We start from the raw sequence: 13764 nt of genomic DNA, 5'->3' as shown, positions 1-13764 counted from the left end.
TCTACATAATGCTCCAAGCAGGGTCTCACAAGAGTAGAACAGAGGGGGAGAATCAAATCCTTCCACCAAAAGGACCCAGTGGATAAGATCAATTTTAAACAAGTCAGTATCTGTCAACACATTTCTCCTCACAGATAAAAGCAAAGCACAATTCTTCCCAAGAATATTTCTGGGTTTCACGTTCTCTGAACCTCAGAGAAAGGAAAAACCATTCTTATCATTCGCTGTGCTTGTGCTGTACCAAAGTAGAATGCAATATGGAGATTGTGATAGTGATAGTGAAGTGATGGTGTTTTGTTTCCTTGGTCAATCAGAGCCAAGTGTGTGTGTGTGTGTGTTGGGACTGTTGGCTGATAGTCACAAAATTCTGTAGAGTTGTGTGCAGAGTTAAGTGCTTAGCAAATTCAGTTTAGATGTAATATAATATATAATATATAATATATAATATATAATATATAATATATAATATATAATATATAATATATAATATATAATATAAAACATATAATATATAACATATTATATATAATACATAATATAATAGCTGAGCATGGCAGGCTGGTGTCACAGACATCTTTTATGAAAAATCCTTTCCTTAGGGTTTTTCCTCCTGAGAAGCTGAAAGGCCTCAGGAACAAAATGTAAACATTGATTATCTGCTGCTGTGGAATGCAACAGGTGCATCTGTGATTGGTCTCATGTGGTTGTTTTTAATTAATGGCCAGTGACAGTCAGCTGGCTCAGACTCTCTGTCCGAGCCACAAACCTTTGTTATCATTCCTTCTTATTCTATCCTTAGCCAGCCTTCTGATGAAATCCATTCTTCTATTCTTTTAGTATAGTTTTAATATAATATATATCATAAAATAATAAATCAAGCCTTCTGAAACATGGAGTCAGATCCTTTTCTTCCCTCATCCTCAGACCCCTGTGAGCACCATCACAGGCTGGGAACACCAGCCTGGGCAGTGCCAGAGCTCAGCAGCCCCTGCAGCCCCACTCACCTTCACAGACACAATGCGACCCTGACTGTTGTCATGCATGAAGACCCGTAACATGTGAGGGATGAGCTGAGGCAGGTAAAGCTTGAATTCACCTCCTAGAGCTACCACAATCTGCTCAATAAGTAGGATAATTGTGCTCTGTATGGAGTTGTTCATAACCCAGAAGTCCTACAGAAGAAAGGAAAAAAAAGGGGAAAAAAAATAATTTCAGCAGTTCTTCAGCTGAGCTGAAGAATTCCAATTTCCTGAATTCCAATTACAGGAAAAGCAAGCTGTAGGAGACAGTCTGTAGATAAATTCAAGATTGCAAGGAAGGACTATACTTTCTGTTATTAAAACATGCTGCACTTCCAGTACATTTATAGTGGTTGAAAATAACCTCTGGAAAACTGATTTTTTCCCTAATCCTTCCACAAGTTTCAAACATCTAATGAAAATTATGTGAAATTACATCTATTTATGAACTCCAGGTATCTCCTGCTAAAACTGTTTCTGAAAGTAGTAAATGCACAAAATCCAAGTGCTGAAAAGAACTCAGTCACTATCAGAACTTGAAGCTACACTTATTTCAGTTACCACCAATAATGTATATTGTAACTTCAAATAAATGGTATTTCAAAATACAATTATTACTTCAAATATATGCAACTCTGCCCTTCATATGAACTTCTGAAGTAGCTGATACTTTTGATAAGTTGTTTGAAAAAGACTGAGCACCTTTCTGTGACAGTAAAGCACTGGCATAAAGATTGCACTCACTCTCATCAGGGTGACAATTTCATCCATGTAGGGCCGAATGTGACTTCTCACAAAGGACACCAACATTCCCAGCTGCTGGAACAGGAACTGGAAGGAAGAAATGTGTAATTGTCAGTGTAGCTTATCCAAATATCAAAGCTACTGGGTAAAGGGTTTCACAGGCAATTACAAGCTTATTTATCAAATAAATAGCATGCACAGCTCCCATCTGCTCAAAATCTGGGGCTAAATTCTTGGCAGCTCAAGGTCAGCAGTTTGGGTTTTGTGGGTTTTTATGGGTTTTGGGTTAATTTTTAATGTTGTTGGTTTTTAAGAGGGCAGTGGGAAGAAAAGTGATTTTGGGTTTCCCCCCAGCTTGCATAAAAAGCAAGCTCAAAGCCCTCAGACAGTCAAGCAGACAAACAGGGGTTTATAAAGTCCCAGCAAATCTACAGTGTCAGAACAGACTTGCAAGCACAGACACCTCAATCACAGAGTGTTGTAATTTATGTTTGAAGGGTGCTTCCAAAACTTTAGCCCCTGGTCTTCTCCCCCTGCCTGAAAACCAAAGTGACACACATTTTAAGATACTCCTTCTGTAATTTTTCCCATCCCCTACAAGATATATTGGTGAAAAGTTACTGGGGAACACAGTTAGGTCCTTGCCAGAAAAACTGCATTTTTTTAAAGGATGGTTGATTACACCATTAATTCTTCCCCACCAAGAAGAATTTTGACTTAGACAATTTTATTTGGATACTCTATGACAGTTTTGCAATTCCTTTCATCACAATACAATTTTAAACATCCAATTGTGACAATGAATTTACTCTTTAAATTGGTATGAAATCATGTGGGTTAAACTGTCCATGTAAAATTGATGTAGTCTATTTTGTCTCTACAAAAACCATGAAAATGTAAGTTATTGTCTACTAAATTTCACTTCTTCATGCAGTTTTTGAAGACTATAGTCACAAAATATAACATGGAGCTCATAAAAAGAGATAACACTTTTGTGAGAACTAAATAAGAAATAATCTCAGCTTCTTTGGTGAGAACAGGACACATACATTTATAATGTTCAAAGATGAGTTTTGAGCTCCTGTACTGTGCCTAATTTTTGGTGTAGTGAGAGGATGCTTACATACAGGACAAGGACCTTCCTCTTTTAGGCTTTATGTCACGCTTACCCACCTCAGCTCTTCTCCCCAGTACACTTTCACCATCTTCTTTTACCTGAAAATTTTTAAACAGAGTGTGCACAAGTGCATAGCTTTCAAGCAAGTTAGATCAGTCAGGTCTAGGACCTCAGACAACCCAGACATGAGGTGTTTTCCTCACAATCTGAGCAGTAGTTCAGGCTGGGAGAAAACAGCACTTCTATAGCAGAGCTGGGATTTCAAGGGAGCACCTATGAAACACAGCGGCAATAACAAGTGCAAACTGCTCTTCACACCCCAGAGCTTCTGGCTGCCTGAAGAAGAGCCTTGGCAAACAGCAGCCATCTCTGGTTAGGTGAGCCTTAAGCCCATTATCTTCACACAATTCTCATTTTCCTTCTATAACTGTAAGTTAAGTGGGAAGGAAGAGAAAGCACTGCTGTGGAATCACCACCCATATTGCTTTAAATGTTAGCAGGCTGTATAAAATTGATTTTTCCTTCTCAGAGATGAGCCAAAGTAAATGACTGTACCAGAAATTTGAAGAATCTACCCCTATTATTTAATAATACTGTTTGCCACAGAGTATTAACACAGATCAGTGGAAGATCTGGAAGCTGCACAGATGTTTTTCTGAACAAGAACAGCTTGGTGAAAACACAGAATCAAACACTGGCCCTTCCAAGGATTATGCTCAGAAGCAGCCGTTTCAACAAAAAGCAGAGAAATTGTTTGCACTGGGCATTCCAGTAATTGCTCACAGAAGGGAAAAAGCAAAGCTGAACCTCATTTCTGCAGTGTGCTTGGCATCAACACACAGCACAGCAATGCCCAAAGCCAGCCAGAGTCTCTCCAAGGAAATGGATTTTTATTTTCACAGAGTGGAGCAGGAGGAGTGGTCCCTGGCACACTCACCTCTCGGATGGCACCGTCACACACCCGGATCACGTTCAGGAATGTTGGCATGACCTGGGGCAGGAACTGCACACACTTCAGTCCAAGAGATTTGAAAATAAAGGTGATGGCCTGGACTACCATGGTGTGGTGTTGGGACAAGGATTGGTCTCGGAAAATTCTCATCAGTGCCACCATAGAGACAGCTGGGTAGAACTCATCCAGAGGGAGGTTGCCCATGTTCACCAACATCTCACTGGTGCTGTAGTCAGCTAGGAGAAAGAAGGCAGTGTCATGAGCTAAGCCTTAAAAGATCTTGAATAACTTTCTTTCTTCAGGAACACCTAGGTGTAAGTTGAAAACATGTACACTAACAATTCTTTAAGAAGAAGAGACAAACTGGTAACAAAACAGTCAAGATCTGTTTGTAAATGATAAAGCTGTCTATCTGAAAGAAACTGAGATTAGCTTACAAGAATCCTGGCTGGATTTGGACTCTGAGAGGCTAACAGCTGAAGCATCTCGTGACTGATCGATCATGCCAATGTTCACTTTGTGTTTGTAAGGGTCCAAAGCACCCAGCAGCCCCAACACACGAATAGCCTGAAAAGACACAAAGAAAATCCACCAGAACTTCATCACTAAGGCCAAAGACAACACTCAAACCCCCATATTTGAAAAGATCCTGATGATTTAAGAGGCAAGATCTGGAATGGAAGTGACTGCCTGGAAAAAACAGTGCTTTCCATCCAGCTTCTGGAAACCATGGCATTAACACATGCACTCTCTTATTTCTGCTTATTGCATTTTGCTCAGTCACAGCAACATTCTCTCCCTCCCTGCCTCAAATCTATGCAAGCACATTTATCTGGCACCTCTTTCTTCTCAAAGAGCCTTGCTTAGTGGTTGTGTGATAGTTTCATGTTCATACCTCTCTGCGGGTGCCCTGGTTCTGCTCAGTCTTCAGGAAGTTCAAAAGCACCTCCAGCAAAGTTGGATATTTCCTGTATGGTTCTACAACATAACCAGTGCTGGCCACAAGCTGCCCCAGTGTCCAAAGAGCCACCTGCAAAGATGAAGCCCAAAGAAGATTAGTTTTGAGCAGGGAATTTATTATGCTTTCTAATACATCAGTCGTTCAACTTCTTTAAAGTTTCTTTGAGCATTTAAGGATCCCATTGCAAATCACAGTCCACGGTTGGAAAGCCTCTTATAAAAAACATTTTTCTATAAGCAATAGTAAAGAAAGTAATAATTAACAGTATCTCAGGCTGTCACAATTGCTCTCACTCAGAGGTACAATTCAAATAAACATTCAATTCAGTGAGTCCAAGCATTCCAATAAAAACAGCTTTCTTTTCCTTCTTGTTTTTCCTCTGAACTATGTCACAACAGGCACTGTAAACCCTCATCTGTGTACCATGACTATAACTCCACCAGAGACTTGAGTGATTTAAATTTCATTTTAGCAGCTATGATGGGATGTGTGGACATTTTGTTACAGCTATGGTCACATTTATGGTCAAGTTTAGCACAGTTGTAAACACTTACTTGTCTTTTAGCCAGCAGGGATGAGTCCTGTAGCATATCCATAATTATAATGAAGAGCTCATCCACCCACTTCCTCATCTCCAGCCCACTGACCTATTGAAAGACAAAAATTCATCCTTCATCTAGCATTCCCAAAACCCTAACAAGCATGGCAAAGAGGTACCAGCAGTATATCCCTACCTGTGCCAGTTCCCCTATGGTAGCCAGGACATTGTTAATCACACCTGGATTGGGATCTGGATCAGGATCTTTCAGCTTCACAATCAGTGCCTGGTGGATGACAGTGGGAGAAATCAGAATGTGTTTAAAGAGTACTCAAAATTATCTTTCCTTTTGTTACACCTGACCCCACAATCATAGTAAGAATTTCAACAGTAAAAGAAACTTGAGTGTCATAAACATTATGCAAATCTGGAATTAAACTGGGCTAAACTGTGCTTTCCTGTGAGTAACATCTACACCATTTGTAGATGTACATTTGTTTTCTTTCCTGCTATGATGAAGCAAAAGAACTGTAGCTCCTGAGGGTCATGAAACCACTTGCTGTCACTTCACTCCAAAATCAGCAGGAAATGTAGAGACTCTACCTTCAGGATAGGCTCCATGTAGGGACGGATGAGGCGTGGGGCGTTGGAAACCAGGTGACCCAACATCCTGGCACTCTGCTCTTTGATTCTGCCAACACCACTGTGCTCCAGCTCTGTTAGAATCTGCACAGGAGACAATGCAAGCAAGCAAACCAGAAAAATAAAGGCAGGTAAAAATTCTTTGCATTTCTTTCTGTCACAACTCAGTACTTGTAAAGGCTGTTCTATGTTTCACTCCATAAATTAAGCTAAAATTAATTAGCATAAAAGTGATGGCCCTAAAATCTGTTTAAAATCTTTACAAAGAGCATTCACCCAAAAGCACCACACAACATTCTTCCTCAACAGAAATGGAAAGCACTCTGGCAGGATGACAGGGGTGAAATAACAACTGCTATCCTTCCTTTCCCTTTTAATACATCCACAGAGCTTCAGTCCAACCACTGATCATGAGAAAGATCTGCTCAAACCCACTAAGCTGGGCAATAACTACTTCCCCCCCACTCTCCATGCAGTTATAGCCCAGTTCTTTAACACCACCTTAGTCTCAACATCAATACTCTGTTTTCCCTGCAGGAATGCCTCCTCCTCCTCACCTGGATTAACATCTTTCTAAGGAAGGGCATGACAAAGGCAGGGTTCATGCTGCTCAGGCGCCCCACAGTGCAGATGGCCAGCTCTCGGATCTCAAACACTTGATCGTTCAGGGCCACAAACAGAGCTTGCAGGTTTTCAGCCTGGGCAAGGTGAGCATCAAACCGCTCATCCAGAGAAGCCAAGACGCAGAAACGTATATCAGGGTCTGCAAGAACACATTTATTTCTCTTTAAATGCACTAAATTCTTGTCACTTTTTTTGCCTTTCCTCAAAAATTCTTCACAACAGCTTCCCCAGAGCAAGACACTATATCAGTGTTTCACACACAAAAACCACGACAGGTCAGCCCAGAAATCTCTGTGCTGCTCAACATGCCCCAATAACCAAGTCAGCACAGTGCCAATCTCTTGCACCTGTAAGTGTCATTTTTGGATGCTATGTGGCAACCTGAGTTCAACTGAAAGAACAAAAAAAATCAAGAACAAAGTTTCAACAAGAAGGACCAATTCCCTCCCAAACTACAAAATTTAAGGCTGTGACCCAGAAGAGCAGCAAAAGGAGTCTCAGTGCTCTGCTTAGTTCAAAGGATTACCAAGGGCACATCTGGAGCATTTTTTGCTAGTGTTCTATTAATACCTCAAAAATCAAAATGTGGAGAAAGAAAATGGAAGACTTTTTTTCTAATTTACCAAGAGTGACAGATTAAGTTTAGTGGCAAATATGTTCAAATTCTATTACAAAAAAAATTCAAGTACAAAGTTTGAACAAGAAGGACCAATTCCTTCCCAAACTACAAAATTTAAGGCTGTGACCCAGAAGAGCAGCAAAAGGAGTCTCAGTGCTCTGTTCAGTCCAAAGGATTACCAAGGGCACATCTGGAGCATTTTTTGCTAGTGTTCTATTAATACCTCAAAAATCAAGATGTGGAAAAAGAAATTGGGAGACTTTTTTTTCTGATTTACCAAGAGTGACAGATTAAGTTTAGTGGCAAATATGTTCAAATTCTATTACAAAAAAATTCAAGTACAAAGTTTCAACAAGAAGGACCAATTCCCTCCCAAACTACAAAATTTAAGGCTGTGACCCAGAACAGCAGCAAGAGGAGTCTCAGTGCTCTGTTCAGTCCAAAGGATTACCAAGGGCACATCTGGAGCATTTTTTGCTAGTTTTCTATTAATACCTCAAAAATCGAGATGTGGAAAAAGAAATTGGGAGACTTTTTTTTCTGATTTACTAAGAGTGACAGATTAGGTGTAGTGGCAAATACGTTCAAATTCTATTTGTATTTGTAACATCCTCACCTGCTCACCTTTTAATGATAAAATTAACACGTGGTAGGAGAGCCCTTTTCTCTGAATCCCCCACTAACCTGGGTCAGTTATTCCAACCACAAGCAGCTTGCTGAGGACATCAGCCACGACCTGCACTGCTGTCTGACTGACCACGTGGGCATGGCCACTGATGAGGTGGATGGAGGGCGTGAGCAGGCGGGAGCAGGTGCGGGCGGCCTCCATGCGGATCTCCTTGTGCTCGCTGTTCAGGAAGTGATCCGCGCAATGCCGAACGAACTGAGTCAGGGAGTGGCCTGAAAAGAGGAAGATGGCTGGTTAAAACACAGGTTTACACCTCAGTTATCAGTTTTACCAGAGAATAGGAGGTTAAAGAACATGCTCCCAGAATTTTTCTGCTATTTGTACTCTACTCCAATGCTCCAGTTGTTTCTTTCCCATATGCCTTTGCCCCCTGCTTCCTTATTTCACCATAAAATCAGGGGGTTTTGGGAAAGCTGCAAAAGGCAGGCTTCAGAGACAGCAGAACTGTGATTAGAGCTAAGTAGTAGCCATAAGATTGCTCAGCAGAAAAATTATGTAAGAAGCAGAAAAGTAAGAACAAATAGAACATGGTCTGTGTATTAATGTTTGTCTAGAATAACTCCTTAAGCTGCAGTAATGTATCTCTAGCAAGACAATATCTCGCTAATATCCAGCGAGATATTAGGATGGTTAAAGCTTAACAATGGAGCTCTGTGCATTGTGTTTTAAGGCTTACAAGCAGGTATTGTATTCTAAATAAGCAAGCATTTTTTTAACCAAAGGTATCTGTGCTTATAGTGGTTGGATGGAGCTACTGTCAATGTGCTTTTGCTTTGTGTGATTGGTCAAAAAACTTTTAAAGTGAGTTGTAACATTAAGTTCTTGGTCTGCTGCCTGGGATGTGAGCTGCTGGCATCTTCCCATTGTCATAACCATGGAATCAGAGTGATGCTGGAAAACAAAACAGCTCAAGGCAGTTCCCAGCAGTCCTGTCCTGTTGGTGATTTGTACAGCCCCTGGCTGGTCACACATCTCACCTTCAAACTCAAAGCTGCCGAGCGTGCGCAGGGCGAGGGTGATGCTGCCCACATCACTGGCCTCTGGGATGTTGGTGAGACTGGGGGAGGCCAGCTGGTGGGCAAGGCCCTTTGGCATGCCTGGATGTCTCAGAGGTTTGTGCATCAGAACAAGAGAGAGCATTTTCAGCAGCCCATCCTGGATATCCTTCTTCAGCTGTGGGATCTGACGGCTCAAGTCGTACAGCACGGCTGTCAGAGCAGGGCTGAGGGCAAGAAGCAAGCAAAAGTCATTAGAAAAGGAACTATGACATGCATATTTCATCTTTTTGTTTATTTATGCCTTTGCCAATCAGAGATTGCATATGAGAGCAACACCTGCCAGCAGAGCACAGAGTCCTGTGTGTGAACTAAGGCATGAGGTGACCTTCCTGTATAAACTGGGTGAGCAAAGTCCCAGGACTGCTGCACACAGCACTACATCAGCCAGTGCTGCTGGAAAACTGTTACAAATCTAAATGACTTCTTACAGTTACATTTTTTAAACAGAAAAGCAACTAAATTCACTTCCAGATGACAACATAATTTAAACAGCTTTGTGCTACCTGAAAACTTTCTCCACACCTTCCATACTAACAACTTAATTAATTCCTCCAGTAAGAACTGTCAGCTACAAAGGTGAAAGAAGCCAGGAGCAAATATTCAGCACTTTAGCTCTCCTTCTCTGCCAGTTTGTTATGGCAGAAATCTGCTGGCTGTCAGATGCTGTCAAAAATTTCACAGGTTGCTGACAAATGAGTTTTAATAGTGGAAAATAAAGGAGAATACTTTTGGACTAGCTGTTCTACAAGAAGATTTCTTTACTGCGATATGAATTCTCTTAAATAACAGACACATTAACAGTTCAAACATACTTCTTCTGAAACAGCTATAGAGATCTTCTGAAAGATCACTTATGTCAACTTAAAAGCAATAATCTTCCTCATCAATCTGAAAACTTTGAAGATCTCACTCTGTATGGCTGACAGTGCCATCCTGCAGCTAACAGCAAACCAGTTTTTGCTTACCTCAGGCCCACAGCCAGCATAGGTTCCAAAAGCTCTTTGATGTCCTGCTGGATACTGGGTCCCATGGCTCGTGCCAGCATGCTAATGCAGGTGAAGACTGTGGCATCAACCTGCACAGACTTCTGTCTCCTGGAAAAGAATCACAAAATTACAAGGAGCTGCTATTTTTCAATATTTCAATTTTTCATCTTTCCTCATCCTCCTTCTGTGGTATCAGTCTTACAGGAACACTTCTGATTTTAATACAAGAATTTGATCACACATTACAAAAATTATATAAAGAGTAAGTGTTTCCATTTCTTCCTCTAACTTTCACACACTTACTTGTGGGCAAAGTCCTTTGGGGGAAGAGCTGCTTTTATGATTTCAAGGACTTTTGGTAGGTAAGCTTGAAACTCAGACCTCACTGCCACAGAAAGCAAACCCAAGGCCTGGAAGGCTGCTGTTCGCTCCTTCTCCTTCTTCACACAACTCAGAACATGATTCATGGTGTCTGGAAGATACTGATCAGCTGCCCACAAGAGAAAACAATACAGATATTAGAATTTATTTAGGTTTATACAGCTGCATAACATTTCCAACTAAATCTTTACAAGTGTAACACTAGAAAACAGACCTAGTAATATTAAATTTGCTGATATGATCAGTGGCAAACATGTAATAAATATTTCATACTACAAAAGGCTTTGTTTTTAAAAAGAAAAATCACTAGAATAAAAGAGCTATAAAACACCCCCACTGCAACAGGTTTTATACACATATAAGATCCAAGCATCTTGGTTTCATAGTGATTGATTGGAAATTTTGAATAATTAAGGCAAAAACTGTTACAACCAACTAAGAGCAGCTTGGTGACTTGGCTCCAACTCTGATACTCTCCTAAACTTGCTTGATAAATCAACTGAACTGCTTTAAAGCTGGCAGGTATTTCCTAGCACATGCAACAGAGAAAAAGGAAGAGAACTCTAATAGTATTTGGCATATACTGAGTCAGAGCATGAGAGAATTCTCCTCTAAGTCTGACATATCGAGGAGAAAACAGAAAAAGGAGGTTTTTATGTGTTATGGTATTGATCATCAAATTCTGAAAATAGATTTCTTCATCAGAGCAACATTTTGGCACCAGCTATCAAGTCACACTTATGCAGAACATTCCCTGAGAGGAATGTGCTCATCAGACAAGCACCACATTTGGTGTTCAACTGCACAAGTTCATCTGGACCAGAGAGATCTGGATAACTTCCAGCCCAAACTCAGCAATATTTCTAACATCCAAGCATTTGTCTTGTCACCTGTGAATGCTGAGGGACGGAAAGCAGCCAGTCGTGGGAGCAGATTGAGAACTGTCATCTGGATCAAAGAATTTTTGCTGGTTCTGCACTTGAGAACCCACTGGCAGACCTGGAAGGAAACAGATTAGGCTTTAAAGGATTGGCAGTAATGCACAAATGTTTATTACCTGTGTGCTTTTAGGCATTCTACTGACATTTGGCTTTAGAGTCCCTCAAAGAAAAGGATAATCAAGACTGCTTCCAAAGGGAATAAATCATTTGCTCCAAGACAGGCAGTGACAAAGCCACAATACATGTAAATATTGAGTTTTGAAGGCTCAGTTCAATACTAGCTGGTATTGCCTGCTAAGTAAAAACACAGAGTGCAATTCCTCTGTGAGAACAGATGTTGAGAATATTGGGAGACAAGCTGAAGAACAAACACATACTTGATCAAATTTCTCTTCCATCAGATCCCTGCAGCATCGACTTTCTACCAGTGTAGATTTTACTGGGACAGGTGAGGTTGCAAAGCCCATAATTCCTTGGTGAGCACTGTACCCCAGGAGCCCAGCCAAAGCATTTGACTGAGAGGGCTGCAGAGACTGGAAGCTTGTGAAGGGAGTGATGTGGCGAGGCTTGGTACTGAAGCCCATCAGGTCTTTGCAGTACTTGTCATGCACAAGCTGCTGCTGAGTGATCTCCTCCATCTCCTCTCTAAGGCGCTGCACAAAGTAGAGAAACGTTAAAAAATAAAAAGTAATTAAGATACTCTTGTTGTAGACATCTTTTATGAAAAATCCTTTCCTTAGGGTTTTTCCTCCTGAGAAGCTGAGAGGCCTCAAGTAAAAATTTAAACAATGATTATCTGCTGCTGTGGAATGCAACAGGTGGATCTTTGATTGGCCCATGTTGGTTGTTTTTAATTAATGGCCAATCACAGTCAGCTGGCTCAGACAGAGTCCGAGCCACAAACCTTTGTTATCATTATTTCCTTTTCTATTCTTAGCCAGCCTTCTGATGAAATCCTGTCTTCTATTCTTTTAGTATAGTTTTAATATGATATATATAATAAAATAATAAATCAGCCTTCTGAAACATGGAGTCAGATCCTCATCTCTTCCCTCAACCTGAGACCCCTGTGAACACGGTCACATACTCTCAGTACAGCATTACCCAAATCTCCTAAATAGCATCCTGTATAATCAACACTCAAATGGCTGTAAAACATCAACTGAGTAAAATCCAGCAAAAATCTTTGAGTATCTAACATGCAAGAGAGTCTTCATTCCATACAAAAAATATTTTTCATTGTATTTAATCAAGTTAATAGACTTTCTGTTGGAGCTTATTACCTCCTCAGCCCAAACTTGTCCCTTTTATTTCTCTAACACACCTTAATGCTCGACTCCATGCTCAGATTTTTCCACCCAACAACCCCATTGCAACACTATGGGATATTTGCACAGCCTGCAGAGTTGCTATGCACTCTCAATCAGTGTCCATAATCACTCCTTTGCTCACCTCTCCCTCCATACTGCTGATTCTCACTAGCTCATTGAGGATCAGTAAGGCACCGTGGATTCTGTCATCACGATTCATTCCTTTCTCTTTGGCCAAAGTCTCATCAAAGCCCTTCTCAGCCTCTTCATATGTATGCTTGGGGGAAAAGAAATAAAATCTCAGTGACAATGCAGAAACCAAGTCTGTGGAAATGAAGGAGTACTGCCAGTCAGGATTTAGTGACATTCTGAATTTTCCAAGAGTAGCCACAAACCTCAACTGAGTAATAAAAGAGGAATAATGCAATAAAATTCTGATTTACCCAAAAGCTGTGGATTCTGCTGCAGAGCATTTTCAGCAGCACTAATCAAACACCACAGTATCAGCTTCATCACTGTCTGCAGCACTTATTTGATTACAAGAAATCCAAATTCATAACATCTGACTGCACTGCCCAAAACTTACTTGATATCACCAAGCTTGAATTCATGTGACAATGGCAGCAAAGGTTCAGCCAAAAGAATTCTTATCTTTCACACTTATGTTTTATCTACACTAATAAAACCCTCTACTAGTAAGAGATGACACTAGATAATTGCATGGCTATAAAACTAGGTCAAGTTCAACAGCTGAAGATGAGGTGCAGATGTAATCTTGAAGGAGTTAAATCTTGCTTATTTTTGCAGCAGTAAGCTAAAGGAGCCATTATATTTTCAACCCTTTCATGGAGAGGCAGTTTTTTAACTGATAAAGGTGACAGGTTCTTAGCTTAGCCAGCTCTTCTGAAAACTGGCACTTCAACAAGGGGCTGCTTGAAAACCAAGTTATTTTCTTACTCTGTACCACTGGGGTTTCTGCATCTCTTTTGGCTCCCGTTGTGTGGTGAGGATAAGGCAGGCTCTTAAGGCAGAGACAGCTCCCTCTCGGATGGCCTGCTTGGGATCCCACACAGCCACAAAGATATTGTCAAAGAATGGCTGCACTTGCTGGAAGAAGAAGGTGGGCACGCTGATGGCCAGCTCCCGCAGGACAAGGACCTGCACAGGGGGAGGGAAACAGTAAC

At 40.9% G+C, this 13764-nt stretch overlaps 1 protein-coding gene across 1 annotated transcript in view; it reads right to left on the bottom strand.

Moving 5' to 3' along the window:
- MTOR (mechanistic target of rapamycin kinase) overlaps window positions 1-13764 on the bottom strand; it is a 73547-nt gene that overhangs the window by 56242 nt on the left and 3541 nt on the right. Inside the window, exons 5-21 of the mRNA XM_064730460.1 lie at window positions 13538-13738; window positions 12723-12857; window positions 11648-11923; window positions 11220-11328; window positions 10252-10438; window positions 9928-10056; window positions 8882-9126; window positions 7901-8116; window positions 6531-6736; window positions 5935-6057; window positions 5528-5617; window positions 5348-5440; window positions 4728-4862; window positions 4270-4399; window positions 3818-4068; window positions 1764-1850; window positions 1005-1172 (exon numbers count right to left, since the gene is read on the bottom strand). Coding sequence (XP_064586530.1) covers window positions 1005-1172; window positions 1764-1850; window positions 3818-4068; window positions 4270-4399; window positions 4728-4862; window positions 5348-5440; window positions 5528-5617; window positions 5935-6057; window positions 6531-6736; window positions 7901-8116; window positions 8882-9126; window positions 9928-10056; window positions 10252-10438; window positions 11220-11328; window positions 11648-11923; window positions 12723-12857; window positions 13538-13738 — 2781 coding nt within the window. The remainder of the gene's footprint in view (window positions 1-1004; window positions 1173-1763; window positions 1851-3817; window positions 4069-4269; window positions 4400-4727; window positions 4863-5347; window positions 5441-5527; window positions 5618-5934; window positions 6058-6530; window positions 6737-7900; window positions 8117-8881; window positions 9127-9927; window positions 10057-10251; window positions 10439-11219; window positions 11329-11647; window positions 11924-12722; window positions 12858-13537; window positions 13739-13764) is intronic.

The sequence above is a fragment of the Zonotrichia leucophrys genome, chromosome 21, assembly GCF_028769735.1.
Source record: "Zonotrichia leucophrys gambelii isolate GWCS_2022_RI chromosome 21, RI_Zleu_2.0, whole genome shotgun sequence".
Classification (NCBI taxonomy): Eukaryota; Metazoa; Chordata; class Aves; order Passeriformes; family Passerellidae; genus Zonotrichia; species Zonotrichia leucophrys.
Note: the sequence above shows the minus strand (reverse complement) of the source record. Positions and strands in the feature narration are given on the sequence as shown.